Source organism: Brachyhypopomus gauderio, chromosome 5 (assembly GCF_052324685.1).
Source record: "Brachyhypopomus gauderio isolate BG-103 chromosome 5, BGAUD_0.2, whole genome shotgun sequence".
NCBI classification, from domain to species: domain Eukaryota; kingdom Metazoa; phylum Chordata; class Actinopteri; order Gymnotiformes; family Hypopomidae; genus Brachyhypopomus; species Brachyhypopomus gauderio.
This window is the reverse complement of record NC_135215.1, coordinates 11,620,097-11,637,046: the sequence shown is the minus strand read 5'-3', so window position 1 is coordinate 11,637,046 and position 16,950 is coordinate 11,620,097. Positions and strand designations below refer to the sequence as shown.

The window sequence follows — 16,950 nt, the reverse complement described above, 5'->3', positions numbered from 1 at the left end:
GATGAACCAACAGCAACCTGGGGGAGTCAAGAATGCGCATGGCTCCTGTCCAAAAGTCCCGGCTGCACACGGCCTGCTCGGGTTCCTTAGCGAACATTAGGAGACGGTGAAGTGTGTAGTACATGCAGGGGTTTCTAAAGGTCTGCTTTGCAACTATTTATAGGAAAGGAGTATTTATTGTCCCGTCCATCTTTGACTATCTCCTATTGCGCTCCAAAGCCTCCAGACACTGAAGGCAAAGAAGCAGCTACACATCAACTACTTCACAAGCAACGTGAAGCTATTTGATGGACAGACGGGGCGGTCGATTTAAACTTTTATTGAGTGGACTCTGTGCATTTTGCTAAAGCTTCTCTTAGAATTACTGAGGGGAAAAAACAGCCACCATGTATGAGTCAAGAATGACAACAGCTGTTATTATCAGGGGGAAACAGCCCCATTGCAGTCTGAAATACCAGACCACACAAGATGTTTGCAGAACCACATTTTTTATTAGACCGACAGAAACCACAATATATTCATATTGTTGAAAAGGTTAGTTTATCTTTCTTGATAGCTCTTGTAAATTTGCCTCTCTTAAGAAAACATGGCGAGATGGAGCGGAACATGCAGTTGGTCATCTCTGCCGTGCAGTCAGATGATGCCGACGCTCTGAGACCGGCACGGCTGTAAAAGACTTTAAAGGGGGTTTGACAGGGGTTAGACCTATGGATCTGTCATTTTAAGCACTTTCAAAAATTTTAATGCCATGGCTTAAATACAGAATACTGTTGAATAGTGAAGATGGCATTGTGTAGATGCAGAAGAAACTACTCCGGGCTGCTCTGCTGAGTGTGCTACAACTTTCTTCCACTTCAGTTTCTAAACTGAGACAGTGATGTAATGTCAGTTCCAAACTTCAAACTAAATAAACAGGGTCATCCTCACAGTTATAATGTAAGCCTGAGTGAGGCCAGGCAACATTTCAATAGCTTTTCACAGCATCACAGTAGAACTACTTGCACTGTATGTTTCATAGGATGGACACGTTAAACCAGCCAAGGTAAAAGGAGGAAGAGGTTCCACTGGGGACATGAATTCATAGGTGTAGGGAGAGAAGGGGTCACGCTACACACAACCATCAGAAAACGAGAGAAAATACAAGAGGATAGTGTAATATTAGAACAATACACACATATGCCACGTGAATTACTCCAGTACAATCTGAATTAGTCCACTTTTTACCTAACTTTTTTATTCCTTTTGTTATGACTATGATATTTAAAATAGACATCGTTAAAAGCTTAATTTTCCACAGTGGAATTTCATTAAATTTGTTGCAAATGTGCAGTCCTGGGGACACATCCTCACCATTTTCCCACAATATCTGAAAACATAAGTGAATTAATGTTTTTGCTCCATTTATTCAATGACATTTCAAGTACTATACTTATTTTAGTCCATAAGTACCAAGTTCCTAATGACAGAATCAGAAAAGGTTCATGTTTATACTCACACAATGCAGAAATTGGCATATATATATATTATTGTTTATATATGCCAATTTATTTATTTTATATATAAATAATTACTGAATAATTGTAATACAAATATATTTTTAAACTACAATGCTGATTTATATTTTGACCTACAATGCATGCTTTTTTTTATTGTTCAAAACTGATTGGCTTGTGAAACACAACTATAAAACCTTTGATGAACCTCTTCTTTGCATGGTCCCAGTGCTTGTTTCTTTTCAGTGAAACACATGGGCCTAGTACCCGATTTCTTAAAGAGAATGTGAATTTGAGGGGCGGCTGAAGACCTGGGCTGCATTCTTGTCCTCAGCACATCTCAAAGCTACACCCAAACCCCATGAAGCTCCAGAACAATTCTAATTATGTGTCATGGGCACTGAACACAGTGCACAGTCATGGCCTGGTGGTTAGGGAACTGGTCTTGTGACCGGAGGGTCGTGGGTTCGATTCCCAGACCTGAGGACATGACTGAGGTGTCCCTGAGCAAGGCCCTTAACCCTCAATTGCTCACTTGTATAAAAATGAGATAAATATGTAAGTCGCTCTGGATAAGGCCGTCTGTCAAATGCCATTAAAGTAAATATAATACAATTCAGATACAATGGTTTGATTTTCAGGTAAAGATTTTGCCAAAATCAACCAATCAGACGTTAGATTCAGTTCATAAGGGTCCCAAACTCTGACAAGTATGCGAACAAGAAAACTGGTGCATCACGGACACGATGGGAAACGCCCTGTGCTTTTCAGTCTTTAACAGGAATGGGCAAGAGGGAGATAGTAGTGTTGATGTGGGGTCAAATGATGTGCATAATGTGCCAACATTCATGCTGGGTTTCTTCAGGCAGTGAGGAAGCTGCACAAGAATCTAGAATTCTCTTCTCTCTGTTCTCCAGCTGCTGTTGTACAAGCATTATTGTTTTGCCTTAAATCAGATTGCTTTATAGCAAGGCAGGGGGTACTCGTTTCCGAGCACAAAACAATGGACAAACGCAATCAATATTGACATTCTCCTTGGCAATCACCAGGTTGGCAGGGTGAGGTCAGTCTTTCTGGTATGAGAACTGGCAAGGGATTACATAACACATCTGTGGGGATGAACGCCTACAAGCTGTTCTCATCAGTGCTGACTTAAGTTTTGGTTAGTTTGTCCAATACTAGTGTAAAAGCAAATCACTACATAGTTAAAACCTTCATTTCAGAATCTGAAAGGTATTCTAAAAAAGCATCAGAAATGTTGTTAGTATTTGAAGATGTTTTATTGAGAAACTCCCTGGAGAAGAGATGGAAAATTTGACATTAAAACTTTTGAAGTTTCATTTGGTGAAACTGAAGACAGGAATGAAGGCTGAATAAATGATGATGTTATCTTCATCTCTTATGTATAGTGCATAAGGCTATAAGAGAGAAAGGTCACAATAAGAAAACACTGCTAGGGCTCACAGGGAATTTTCTAATGTAGACACAAGACCTGTATTAAGCTTTTGGGACGCAGTGTGAGTCCAGGCATTTTGTAAGCCAGCACAGAACATACTGTGTCCTGGAAGCTCTTAAAATGGACCAGGTTCAGATCATATCTTTGCAAATAACCTGGCATCATGTCACACACAGTTCTCCACTTCTCATGTCCTGGGTTGGGGAGATTGTCTTCAGAGGCCAAACCACTCCGTGACTCCCCCTCTCCTAGGGTCTGCTCTCTGCCTCTGTTGCTCATCCTCCATGAACTTCTCCTGAATCTCCTCCGTAGAGCCCTCCTCTTGCTTTTTTTCCTTCTCGGGGAAGATATCTGGAAACTGGAAAGTCTGTTGCTTGCTCTGTAGGGAAAACAGGAATTCCTTTAAGTTTAAGGGGAGATAATAACCACTGAGTTGTTTAAGTTGATCATAAACCTCTCTCCCCTGCAACAAACCCTAGTACTAAGACTAAAAATTACACTTTGACCTCAAGAGTCTGCAATTCTATCATATTTAATTTAGGGGTGGGACGCGATTAAAAAAATGTATCGAATTAATTTTTAATTGCATTTTAATCGCATTTCAATATTTAACATGATAAATATTAATTTAAGTTTGAATGATGAATGAATCAATGAACATAAGCATAAACTTCAACATCTTGTTTATTTTTCCACCAGTCTACTACATAAACCAATAGATGAGTGCAGAAAACAGAGCAAACCGTTTTCAAAACACTGGAAATTCTGACCAAAAATTTTTAATTTTGGGAGCTTTGCTCAGGATATTGGAAGAATAAGAAGAACTGAAGCAAATCAGATGATGTTTTTAATACCATTTTAGATGGTAGACTTTCTTAAATTTCCCAGGCCTCTGCCACAGGAATCTCCATAGTGCCTAGAAGTGGTCTTCTGCATGCTCAAAGCAAATGACTGTATCTTTCATTCATCATCTATAATATGAGCTGTCACACCAAGATAATTCTTGTTGCTAACAGAGGTCCAGTGATCCCCAGTCAGAGCCACATTTGTAGCGCTCTTCACAATAACCTGTTTTACTTCCCTTTCCTCATCATACAGCTGCAGGATTTTCTTCGACATTGTCTTTCTGGATGGCAGTTCGTAACTTCCATCAGCTGACGCAATTTGCGGCGCTTCTTGTAAAGCCTGGATTATACTTTCGCGAGTGACCATAGCGCGCAACTCCCCACACCTCGCGCGAATCTCCGCGAACGGCGGAGGCGTTTAAACTTGCCGCGTCTTACTTAAGCCTTCGACACTGTTTGCTCATACTAGGAATACATTTAGCAGCTAAGTTATCATTACTGACCTGTGCGTTAGCCCCAACATGTTTTGCGTTGAGGTGGTAACGAAGGGTGGAAGTGCTCCTGTGATAAGCGAACTCCTTCCTACATAAAGTGCAAATAACACTATTTTTGTTTGTACTTCCATTTGGAAGTTTCTTATATTTAAATTTCCCATCCACCAGCGTAGCCTCTTCAGTCATCTCCATCATGCTCATCTTATTGTGCGTCCATATAATCTGTATGTCTGGAACTCGTGCACTGAGAAACATTCCACGGTGCAAAAGTGTCTCATGCGTTAAATGTGTTAAAATGCGTTAATTTTTTTAGTTTGTTAATTTCCCTGTAATTAATTAATCGAAATAAGTCCCACCACTAATTAAATTATTAGATGTGGGTGGATTACAAACAGAATATTACCAAAAATATCAAGGTTTCAGTGAGCTGTAACATCTATCCAGAAAGGAGCGGTCATGAAGAAATGAGTTGGCTGAAAGGGGGCTGGGCCTCATCAATGGGAAATGGAATTAAAGCAGTACTGCCTGCCAGCATGAACAAGCTTTAGCATAAAAGCTTTCACTGGCATGATCAAAAAGGTGCTCTCCCATTTGTCCTCATTTTACCTTTTATCTAACGATACCACTGGAATCGTTTAGTCCACAGCAGAGCAGGACAAAGCCTCATGTACTGAAGACGCTGCCCTGGGGTCTAATGCTGCTAATGCAGCATTTTCGGTGGCATGGTACTTACATGTATTAGAGGTGTCCTGCAGTACAAAACATTTCACATTTTGTCTCCAGTCAGAATGTTGTACCTTTTAAGACTTCAAGAAGTCTAGTCATGTTTGGCTATTTTAATAACAAGTAGTGCTTTGTCATGTTAGAGCTTTGAAAAAAATCATAGTTTTCAAAATGTTTGCAGAGGAAAAGACGAGAGTGACAGAAGTATGGAGCTTTTTTAGTGTCACTAGAACCTGAAATCATTATTACTTGAAAAAACAGTCTGTAAAATCCATTCAGGTATGCAAAAAAGTAAAATAGAATACTGTTTAGGAGCCGCTCGGCTAACAATTTAGACTAACAATCGAAACCAATACAAAGCGAAATATACTACAAAATTGCACAAATACTAAATGCGATGCTGATGGCGTGGAGGAACATTCACTGATAACCATACATCTATAACAGGCGTACTCAACTAAATTTTTCACTCAACATAATTTTCTAACAAAAGTTATGAACCATCTTCATTTCAACAAATGCAACAAATGGCGATTCGGAGCTCGTCGGGATGATTGAAGCGAGTGGCCGATACGCAGAGTCACCCAAGACTCTTTAGATGTCTGTCAGCAGAGGCAGGCGGCGTTTATGGACAACGGAGGCCACAGTCACGCAGCACTGGCCACACTAAGTGCCATGATTATGTGGCAGCTGCCACAAGGTGCCATTTCTGGGTGGCACAGTGGTCACTTTCGTGCTGCTTACATGCTACTTACACGCCAAACAGGGACCGCACCCTTACAGGAAATTTTGCAGAAAGACGCACCTCCCAATGACCTCTGATATGTTTTGTGATTGGCCAGATACAGTTCGATTAGCTCTGAGTTTTTTTGCTCATCCTAAGTATCCCGGATGCATTCCCGACCCGAATTTCAACCTGAACTTCAACCCGAACCTGAATTTCGACCTGAACCTGAATTGCGACCTAAACCTGAATTTCGACCTGAACCTGAATTTCGACCTGAACCTGAATTTTAACTTGAATTTTTGACTGTTGACTGTTTTTTCAAGTAATAATGATTTCAGGTTCAGGTTCTGGTGACACTAAAAAAGCTCCATACAGAAGCCTGGGGAAGATTCAGTGCAGAAGAACCTCGTAAGTGCTCCATCCACTGGTCTATTCCTAAATTCCAGTCTCAGTTTGGTCCAGATATGTTCAAAATCCTTATTGAAATCATATCACTACAACTGTTCTAAACACATGAACATCTAGATAACACTTGTAATTATGTTTTTTTGCAAAAAAATTAAATACATAAAAATCAGCTTATTGCAATATTTGAGCTAACAGTGATTACTATTTAATTGACAGGCAAGCACTGGTGATAATTTACATGTAGTTCTTTGGTGCTTAATTTTTGCATGTTTAAACCCAACCCCAATGTAAATAATTGCAGTGTAATGCATTTGGACCATGATCTGTCATGTAATATTTACTCCATTATTATTTATACATCATTATAATGTATTCATACATTTCACTTTATTGATCAACAATTAAAACAAAAACTCACCTTAAGTGAGTGATAAACATATTTAGCAGTATTACAGAAGACAGAATCTACAATACCAGTCAAATGTTAAGACACTCTTGACTGAGAGAAAGTTTTTGAGTGCTTTTGCAAGCATAATGCCACAATATAGCTCCAGACACCTCCCTTTGGGTGTGCGTTTATGTCTTCTCCATCCATATGAATGAATGTTAAATTTTATATGTGTACTTCCGTGGGTGTGGGTTTGTGTGACTATGTTCATCAGTCTCACCTGTGGCTCTCTCATCATCACTCAGGGCTAATGTTGTTTGTCTATTTAATGTGCGTTTACGCAGTGTCCCATGCTCGTCTTTGTCCGAGTCTGCTTCATGCATGGTACGTTTTAATGCTGTACGTGTTTGCGCTACTGACATAGCATATGCTAATAAATGTTTGTGTGTGAATCTGCAACGTGTCTCTGCCTCCTCAGCCTCTCGCCCACATTACACCTTAATAATAAATTAATAATACCTTAATCATAAATTAACTTAAGGACAAGTCAGAAATGTTTCTATATGTAGTGGATTAGTCATTTAAACTGAAGTACTAATACAGAGTTGGCACAGATCATGGACAATGTGTGGAATAATATAGAGAAATGCATCATTACAACTGAACTGAGCAAAAAGCACCCACGCAAGTTCATGGAAATTCATTTACGTCACTACATTACTTGTATTAAGTGTTTCTAAGAACAATCTTTGTCCTCAAATGATGCCCTGTGGTCATTTGTGCAACTTTTTTGTAACTCCAACAGCAAGAATGTGACAAAACACCGTAAAACCTGTCAATGACCCTGAATAATATGAAATAATATTTTGTAACATTTGGAATTTTTCTATAAAGTCAACAGAAAAAATTTATTATAAATGTAATAAAGCCGTTCTGTCTTTGCTTTCTGAAAACCATGGGACAAAATATATTAAAAAAATAACTAAAATAAAAGTGGAACAGAATTTTGGCAAATCCATTATCTCAATCACTGTAATGGTCCAAGATTAAAAAGAAGCTTAGAGGGGGAGCCTATCTATTAATTAACAAGTGACAAGAAAAATAAATAAACCTTTCATGCATTCAGCTTGTTTCACTGGGTAGGCATGAGACATGAACATTACGAACCCTTTCCGGAATGCCGCTCTCTCATAGATCACCACATTTCAAAGGCCTGGTCCCACCAGGACAATGAGAAGTTCATTTCTTAGAAAGGGGGAAGAAAACCCACAAATGATTAAAATTTTGCTGGTCCCTCAGAGCACTACATGCTGGCGGTGCTGCCGGACCTCTGTACATCAGGGCTTTCCAGTGGGCTACAGCAAGAGGACTCTGTGTTTGCTGTAAGCCATGGCTAATGAGAAGCAGCGGTGCTGTGGACAAATGCACTCAGAGTTCCCGCTTTTCTTGTGGGCTGAGCTCTTGCTACTTATGCCTGACTTTTAGCACTACACTGAAGGAGTTTAGCTGGGGGTGGCTAATATCAACAGACTGGCCCCCAAAGCTCAGTAGTGGTGTTTAACTCAACCATCTAGGAATGCGAAACCCCACACTATAAACATAGAGTCCAGCCAAGTGAAAGTACAATAACCAAACCTATTAAAACAGGGCCTTGGTAACAGAGTACCAAAACTAATGCCAAAAATGCCTGTTCCTTTCACCTATAGTAAACTTTGCTGCAGAAAAAGACATCTGAGCCAAGACCAGCAGGGGGACCCTGTTTGAATGACAATCCAGAGCTGGGTTCTGAAGTTTGGACATTATGTATAAACACTGGAAGAATACTAACAGAGAAAAAAAAGAGTTTTAGGTCACCAAAACTTTTACATATATTAAACAATTCTCATATTGTTGGCAGCAGCTCATGGCCTACATATATGTTTGCATGTAATGTGTACACACTCATGTCTGAGGCTGTAAAGTGCACTATCCTAGTATGATTTACCACTGGAATAAAACATTAATATCGCCATCTGAAATGTATACACTGCGCTACACACTCCTGCAAGAGCCAACTGGTGTATTGCACAATGTGAGCAGGACCAAGACAAGGCTCAGAAGTACACTCTGAAAACATCTCTCCTCAAGGTGCCCGACACATCTACTACATATAGGCAGACTCCATTAGGCGTTAACATTTGTTTTCCTCAATGTACAAAAAAGGAGGGGGAAAATGGCGGTCTTAAGTGCTGTTCAGATGGGATTCGTTTTCTGGATATATGCCTGTAAATAATTTTTTACCACAGGCCCTCGGTAATGTTTATGACCGAATTGCACGGGTTAGGAAATTTCAGTATAAATTACAGATGGGAGTGGCTTGTTGATTTATTCATTGCCATCACACACAAAAAAAATCCTCTGCAGGTCGCAGTGACAAAACAGTAGTGCTGTATCAAATATTAATTAAAACCTATCTATCTTGGGATATTATATACCAGTACGCATGAATTTGGACTAAATCAGTCTTCCACAATCCCCCACACATCTTCTATTCAAAATGTTTATATAAAACTGCTTATAGTAACAATAACTTGGGTTTGAACATTGGCAGTCTACATACATTTACCAGAATGTACATAAAGATCCAAACCCAGAAGTGTTGCTTGTCTGAGAAGGCCTCAAGCAAGTTAATGACAAAGTATACAATACTTCAAGTAATTCCATGCTCGAGAAAAAGCACCAAAACTCCTTTACCTCAGGATATAACAAAATATTTACTGACAAGGCAAATCGCATAGGATTAAAATAACCTGGGGTTATTTATACCAGTCATTCTAAAGTAGGTGAAGGGTGCCATAATCTTTACTGATGCCAGGTTGTCCAGTCCATAAAATGACTGAGATGGCAGATTAAAAAGGCAGACTAAAATCACTGAGCAAGTTGGGAAATAATTAAACCCTTCCTCCCCATGTAAAACAAACCCCGATTCGAATAGGGTTTCTATTAATGGGGGGTTGGATTCAATCTAACCATTCTCTTTAGCTTTTTTTTTCCTAACATCACATTCAACATGGAAATGTGCACATCACAAACCGTAGTTTCAGAGGAGTTACAACAGAGGACGTATAATCCTTTGCAGTAAAAACAGCAATCAGCTAAGGAACCAGGGCAGTGTATGACAAACGCTGAAAAAAAACAGGTCAGCAAAAACAGCATCAGAAGAAGAACAAAGAGCTTGATGTTATTGAGCAGCAAAGAATGTTGTTTGAACAAATGTGTGTCCTGCAGGACAGGAATGTACATGAAATAAGTACTGCGGAGACGTGGAGGTGATTTTCTTCAAGAACTGAAAATAAGACCTGGCACGCTGCCATTTAAATGTCATATGTTAGAGGAGCACAGACAAACTAACTGTCAAAAATCATTTAGCTAGTTGTAACATGCTATGTAACATGCTATCATCTAAATATACACCCTCAAACGTCTCAAAATCATATCAACAATCGGTTAAACCAGAACAACTGGCATGACTTGGGCTGGTCTATAAAGGATCAGCTGTAGATGAGATTTCTGACAACACCTCCCTTCTCTCCTCAGTTACCTCTTCATCTCCAATATTTGCTCTGCAATAACAGCATAATCAGACTTGAGAATATTTAAGAGAGACACTGAATGAGTTGCTCGTTAACAAAAAACATGCTTCCATCAATAGGCACCTCTTCCACAATCGAATCAAAGGTGAAATTCATAAATCAGACATTTTCAAGCATGTGTGTTAAGTGTGTAATTGTGAGAAGATCTGTTTGTGTAATATTGGAAGTCTATTAAGAAGTTCATTTTCATACAGGAAAGCAGGAAATGCAGGGAGATGCTTGTAAACAGCTCCTTCTGCCAGCCTCACTGGGTGGGCCACACTGTAACTTCCTCTGGGTCCAAAACCTGGCCTGTCAACTTACACAAATGAACCGCAACTATTTGGCTGCCGTTAGATGCCTCATATCTCTGGTTCTTGACACACACCATACCAGAAATTAGCCCTAATCAAGCTAGGAGAGAGAGCAGTGGTAGGAAGGAGTGTTTGAAACTCAGCTGATTAGGAAGTAATTTATAGCTCTTTAGGGGTAATTCAAATGTCAGGCTAGTGGTTAGAGAAGGCAAGGGTGTGTGAAGAAAAAAAATGTCTGTCAGAAGCGGCGACGATGCAGGTTGAGACAAACAAATAAATAAAAAAAAACTGTCCCAGACTTCACCACAAGTCAAGAGCAAGCTTCTTTTACCCTGCCCATGACCTCCTCTCTATTCCAAACTCTTCAGCCACAGTGACTGACAAAATACTATGGGTTTGTTGATTTATGCCTGTGTTTGAAATTGAGCCTAAAGACATACTACATTAAGCAAAACACTAACTGCTGATTTTCTGAACACAAGTTAAGTCTACTCTTGGACTAAATTATTCTGCCAATGATGATTCTCCATTGGAAATTCTTTTTCTGTTTAAAGGACCTGGTCTAATATTTCTGGAACACTAGGGATAACAAAGACGTGCCGTAATAATCATCCATTAAGGATCTCTGTATCAGCTTTCCAAAGGTTAGTATTTGTTTCATTTATAAAAGTCCTGTGGAGGTCATATGCTGCTTTTTTTTATAATGGAGCAACGTAAATAAAAAATATATAATGAGCAGCAAACATTACAACATAGAAAAACATGGCCAAATATTCTCTCACATGCAAAGCATGGTTTGTCTGAGTGTATCAAATTTGGTTTCCCCATTATAAAGTAAAAAACAAACAAACAAACAAACAAAAAAAAACCTTGCATGGTCCCAGTGGCACTAAAGTAGTGAGCTGCGTAAAGTCAAGGGAATGTGGCCCATCGAATGTCCGTGTGGGCGAGTGCCAGTCGGCCTGTCCGCCTGGTGACCCAGACGTCTTCCCTGCCCGACAGCTCTGGGCCAGCGTTTGTGCAACGCACGCTTCCTCTGAACACGAGACGAGCGACTTAGTTGTCAAAACCAACTGCCCACAGCAGTTGAGAACATGATTCATGCATGGCACTCCGTTTGCCAACACGCAGCTATCTCCGGAGAGCCCAGCGGAGGGAAAGGCTTCTGAGTCTTTGTTCCCGTAACCAGGCTAATGAAACCTCAATGCCAGGGAAAAGTGGTGCTAGGGAAAAATGAAACAAACTGTATTATGTTTCCTCACTGAGGACAGCCATAAGCCGTTTCACCCATTACTGCAAAACAGAAGCATGTTTCCACTGCAACCGAAATTGTCTTTTTCACTCTATGTTTTAGATCATCGGCTTGCATGGAGTTTATGTTAAATAAATACAGCCCAGCCAATGAGTCTGTCTGAGGAAAGGGTGGCGGTGGCTACTTTTAGAGCAGTATCAGAAATCAGCTATGTCATTTATTTATTTATTTATTTATTTAAAACACAGAGTCACTCATTCCACAAGGTTCTGCCTGACAACAGCACGACTGGTCGACTTGTTGAGACTTGTCTGGGTCTTGGTTATTTTTTTCGGTCACCAGGATATTGAACCCTGTCAACAGCATCCAAAGATAAACTTGACTGTGTTGAAATTCCACCTACAGTGGTGACGTCTGGACCCCTCCCGCCGTCTCCGGCATTAGAAGCGCACAAAGGGAAAGAACCAAGTGTGGCGAGCAAACAGTCAGCTTGCAGGAAGATGGAGGAGCTGGCACCATAACAGGAAGAGCAGTGCCAGTATCTCAGGAATTTATTTTGAAAACGATACCAAAATAAATCTGGGTGGTGCCGCCATGTTGAGAGACTGATCAAAGTAGCGATGGGGCAGGAAAAGGTCAAACGTAATCAAAAGGGTTTTATGACTGAAAATGTTTACAGTGAATATCTGAATAGGAGTGCGTTGAAGGAAATGACAGAACTGGACAGCACAAAGCATTGTGGGTCGTGAGGGTTCAAAAATCGTGTCCTTCCTTGGGTCCGCTGCCTCTCACACATGCTGTATAACGATACCCGGCTGCTGGGGAGATGCTCGTGTGTGAGCAGAATACCAGAGACACCCTGTTCTTCTCTCCATGGGTTACGGATGAGAATGATAAAAACAGGTATGTTGTGAGCTCATCCAAACAACAGGCATTGGTGCTGGCATACTTTAACATATTGGGTACCAGCTATTTTAAGCCCAACCCATGTCTGATCCTCGTTAGCATTATTGTACCATGTTGCACTCTATTGATGCCACTGATGCGCATGTGCCTTAGATGGAAATTTTCCACAACTTGCAGTAAGTGAGCAATGATGACATGCTGAAAATGTCTGGAGTTTTGGAACTATTTCACTGTGGAAAACAAAAACGCACAGCAGCCACATGCAGCTCTTGCAGGTCCAGCCCTGCGTCTTGTGACAGCAACAGGCCTGCTTTCAACACGACGAACATACAGCTTCTGAAAACACGCAGAAAGGTACGGTGAGTTCACTCAACAACATGCTGCACAGAGGCAGCAAAAACTTGTGATTGTTTTCAAATAGCATGAGATGTTTCCTCTGATCAGCGAACTACAACGCAAATAAAATGAATAATTAAATAAAGCATTCCAGATTCAGTCAATATTCAATATTAACGTACTCATATTTGTGAGGGGGAAAAACAAAACCTGGAATGAGACCTCCCTGAATAAATCTCCTCAACGACAGCAGGATTTCCACTTTCACAGAATCCATTGATTTAGCAACTAACTTTCGAGAGTGCTGAGAACACAAACTCATTAATAAGTCAACTGCGATGAGGAATAGTACAGGATTTGTCCTGCTGTTCCTGCGTGTTGACTTGGAAACAAGGAAAAATGCCCCTCACATTCCTCCTTGCTGCCGATGGCTCAAGCTTACTGTACCCTTAGCCACAAAGAATCCATAACAGTGAGGTCCTGGGGTCTGGTGTTTCATTCACAATCAGCCAAGCCAAACGTTGCCACCTAGTGTTGATCAGATCAGCTCTGTGCTTCACCCTCTTTATGCTTTCCAGTGAAAACTGAAAGGGTGTTCATTTGCCTGGGAGCAACGGGACAGTATAAGAAGAAGGAAACTATCTGAATAGGAAAATAACAGTGTGCCTCGCTCAGATTGGGTTTCAGAGTGTTTTGTTCCCTGGTAATTGAGCAGAGTGTGATCCAAACCCAGGTAGAACACGGTGATCTGAGCCTGGAAACGGGCTGGACCAGACCGTGACACTGCCCCAAAAAACATGCTTGGTTCTGGAGACTGGGCAACAAGATCGCTAACAAATAGGCACCAATTAAGAGCAACAATAACATTCAGTCTGGCGAACTCCAAGACACGCAATAAGACCCTCGCAGGACAAGGGGGGAAAACTTGTGGGGGGGAAATGTTATAATCTAGATAAACAGTTGTTCTGGCCCCTCAGTTACAGGCAGGTTAAGGTTTTTACAAAGTTGGGGCAGTTTTCTGCTTCACTGTCCACTATGCAGTCATATAATCCCCCCATAATAAATATCATAGGCTGCGGATATAAGCATCAACTGTCTAGCACCAAATACCAAATGATCAAGTAGTTCTGGTAAAGCTGGTAATACTGCAAAAATACCTTTTAACCTTCACATACGTTGCATACTCTATATATCTACAGCTGCCAATGCTAAATCTGGCTCATTTTGGGGAAGCTCCAGCTATATAAAATAACAGCAGAATATGCCTTCTGTGTACTTTGACCCAGAATGAAAATATTTTGATTTCAGGGATATTCATGATAAATGTCAAGGTATTTCGTATTGCAAGGGAGATAATGTCTTGAAACTTCGCATCATCAATACTTCACATGTCTCTAGGCCAAGAAAAGCTGAATAATAGACTTTCAATCAGATCAAATCTAAATCTATGGATGGTACCATATCTATACATGGTTATTTGTGAATATAACAGTGTATAACGTGTGCATGTTTGTGCATATACTCTAGTCAGTTATACAGTTTAGGCATTCATGATCTGCATCATCATCATCATCATAATTGCCGTGCCATATCTAATCATGTTTGGGTCCTGAGCTTCTTTCCAGCTTTATTCAGGAGCCTAGCATGTTGAGAAAAATACAGGAGCCATAAAATATCTATACTCTCCATGATTATAATTATATGAGGTTCGAGTTTTAGTGAATGCCAAAAAATCAGAGATGCTACTAACTGTCTGTCGTTGGCAGGGTTATTACATGTAGGTCTTTCCCCAGCCCTCAGAGATCTCCCTAGATTCACCCAGCAAACCCATGTGCCAGCCCTGCCCCCTGCCCACTGACCTGCCCTTCCCATTGCTCCATCACATGTGTACTCTGTGAGTGTACTCTAGGAATGCCACTAACAGAGGCTGGTCCCTCCACTGAAGACCTGGAGTTTTTTTTTTTTTTTTTTTTTTTTTTTAAAGGGGGGGGGGGGGGGGGGGGGGGGGGGTTTGAAAGGGAAAGAAAGGTTCCCTCCACCCTAGCACTGGAATATTAGCGTATGGAGTGTGTGGGGGAGGGGCCGAACAGGGGGGGCCGCTGAGGGTATCAGACCACAGGACACACCCCCACATGTGGTGTCAATTAGGAACAATCTTGTTTTTTACCCACCACTGAAGAGAAAGGAGGGCTTTTCTTGGGCAGTATGTTTTTACTCCCTGCAGTACTTCCAGACCCCCCCACCCCCTCCAGCCCGAAAATGCCAGAAATTCAGGTTCATATTCATGTGTTAAAGCAAGTTCCAGCTCCATAAGCCCAAGCTCATTCACACTTAAATGACCTTGCTATTCATAAAGTTACAGTTTTCAATAAACATTGAAGCATAACATGTTGACTGGAAAAATTATTTCATATATCATATATCCGTTGTGTGAATGCATTTGAGTTGTAAACACTGTAAGGCGTCAATAATTCTCTAGGATAGTAACGACTGTAACATGAAGGTGGATTTAAGAGATTACACTGACTGCACAAAGCCACAAAGGAAGTGACTCAGCTCCTCACAACAGAAAGTTTGCCTTTAAAATATTAATACGCACCTTCAATTATATATCCCATTACAAACGGTTGTGTTTTGACAAGTTTAATTATTTATTTATCTCCAGACTGAGGCTTAAAGCAGATTATAAACAATCTGATGCTTCTCTGAAAATGTAAAAAATAAAAATAAAAATCAGGAAACAAAAAAAAAAAAAAAAAAAAAAAAAAAAAAAAAAAAAAAAAAAAAAAAAAAAACATTTTTCTCATTTATCAGCGCAGATCAAATGGAGATATTTTCATGCTTTCAAAGCGGCATGCATCAAACACGGTGTCGTGGCCACGGCCAGGATACACCCCAAGTGCAGGTGTGAACCCAGCAGCTCATGCTGCCTCTGGAAGAAGACCAACCTTAATGTTCTGATGCCCTCAGAAACACCCTCAGCTGCCTGCAATAATAGCCATACCTTGCTTGGAACTTTATACTATACTTCCTGCAATAGGTCTGGCTTGAAACCAAAGACGACCTCTTGCCCCGTCAGCCCAAGTGAGAACCCAGAATGCCTCCTCTCTCGGGAGCACAGGGCCAAGTGTGTGGGAGAGACAGAAGGTAAACAAACAGCGCTGGGATGCTGGGAGTAGACCATAATAAGATGAGGTTTTGCATCAAAGGCTACCTGCGCCTCAGGGTTCTCCAAAGGAACATAAGCTGCAGCAAGTCCTCAGAAAAGAGACAAAAAGCACAGCACACAAATGCCCATACAGTCCCCGTTTGCTCTTGGAAACTGTTTTGTTTAATAACTTGAACTCAATAAAACATGACTGCGTGACTGAGACACGGTTGGAGGTTCGTTTACAGGTGACCCCCCCCCCCCCCCCCACCCCCCCCCACCCCCCCCCCCCCCCCCCCCCCCCCCCCCCCCCCCCAACCCACACACACACACACCCTCAACTCAACCCCCCTACCCCCACCTTAAACTGTTCAACACTGATGACGGGCCACTTCTTAACATCAAGGTGGTGAGAGGGGTCAGTAAGAGCAGATACAGGATGTTTCTCAGTAGGTGTGGGGCTTTTCCTATTTCTCGTCCCCGAGGGATCACACTCACCAGTTGAACGTATGCCACTTTGTAATCGGGCCTCTTCACACGCTGGTTTAAGTGGTTCCTTTTCTTGTTTGAACCTGAGATAGAGAGAGGCTCATTACTCATTACTCATCTAGTTTCACCAATTTTACTAGGGCTCAACAAATGAGAATGGGAACACACATTTGCTGATAAGTACCAATTTTTCCCCAAAAGCAGTGCACTACAACACAGCATCTCGACTTGTACTCAAGGCATCTTGTCTGTCTCAGCTTGTGATTTAGTATTTGAATAACACTGACAAACAAAGCAATTTTAAATGCTCAAAATTCCAGTTTAATGCATTCAGATTTGTGGTTAAGACTCTTGCGTATG

The 16,950-nt window shown here is 41.0% G+C and overlaps 1 protein-coding gene across 2 annotated transcripts in view; it reads right to left on the bottom strand.

Annotated features, from left to right (window-relative positions):
* Positions 1-507: 507 nt before the first annotated feature.
* mrpl23 (mitochondrial ribosomal protein L23) overlaps positions 508-16,950 on the bottom strand; it is a 25,073-nt gene continuing 8,630 nt past the window's right edge. The window contains exons 4-5 of one of the 2 annotated variants that reach the window (XM_077005690.1): positions 16,600-16,673; positions 508-3,328 (exon numbers count right to left, since the gene is read on the bottom strand). In XM_077005690.1, coding sequence (XP_076861805.1) covers positions 3,164-3,328; positions 16,600-16,673 — 239 coding nt within the window. In that variant the 3' untranslated portion in view covers positions 508-3,163. The remainder of the gene's footprint in view (positions 3,329-16,599; positions 16,674-16,950) is intronic. The other variant, XM_077005689.1, reaches the window with a different exon arrangement.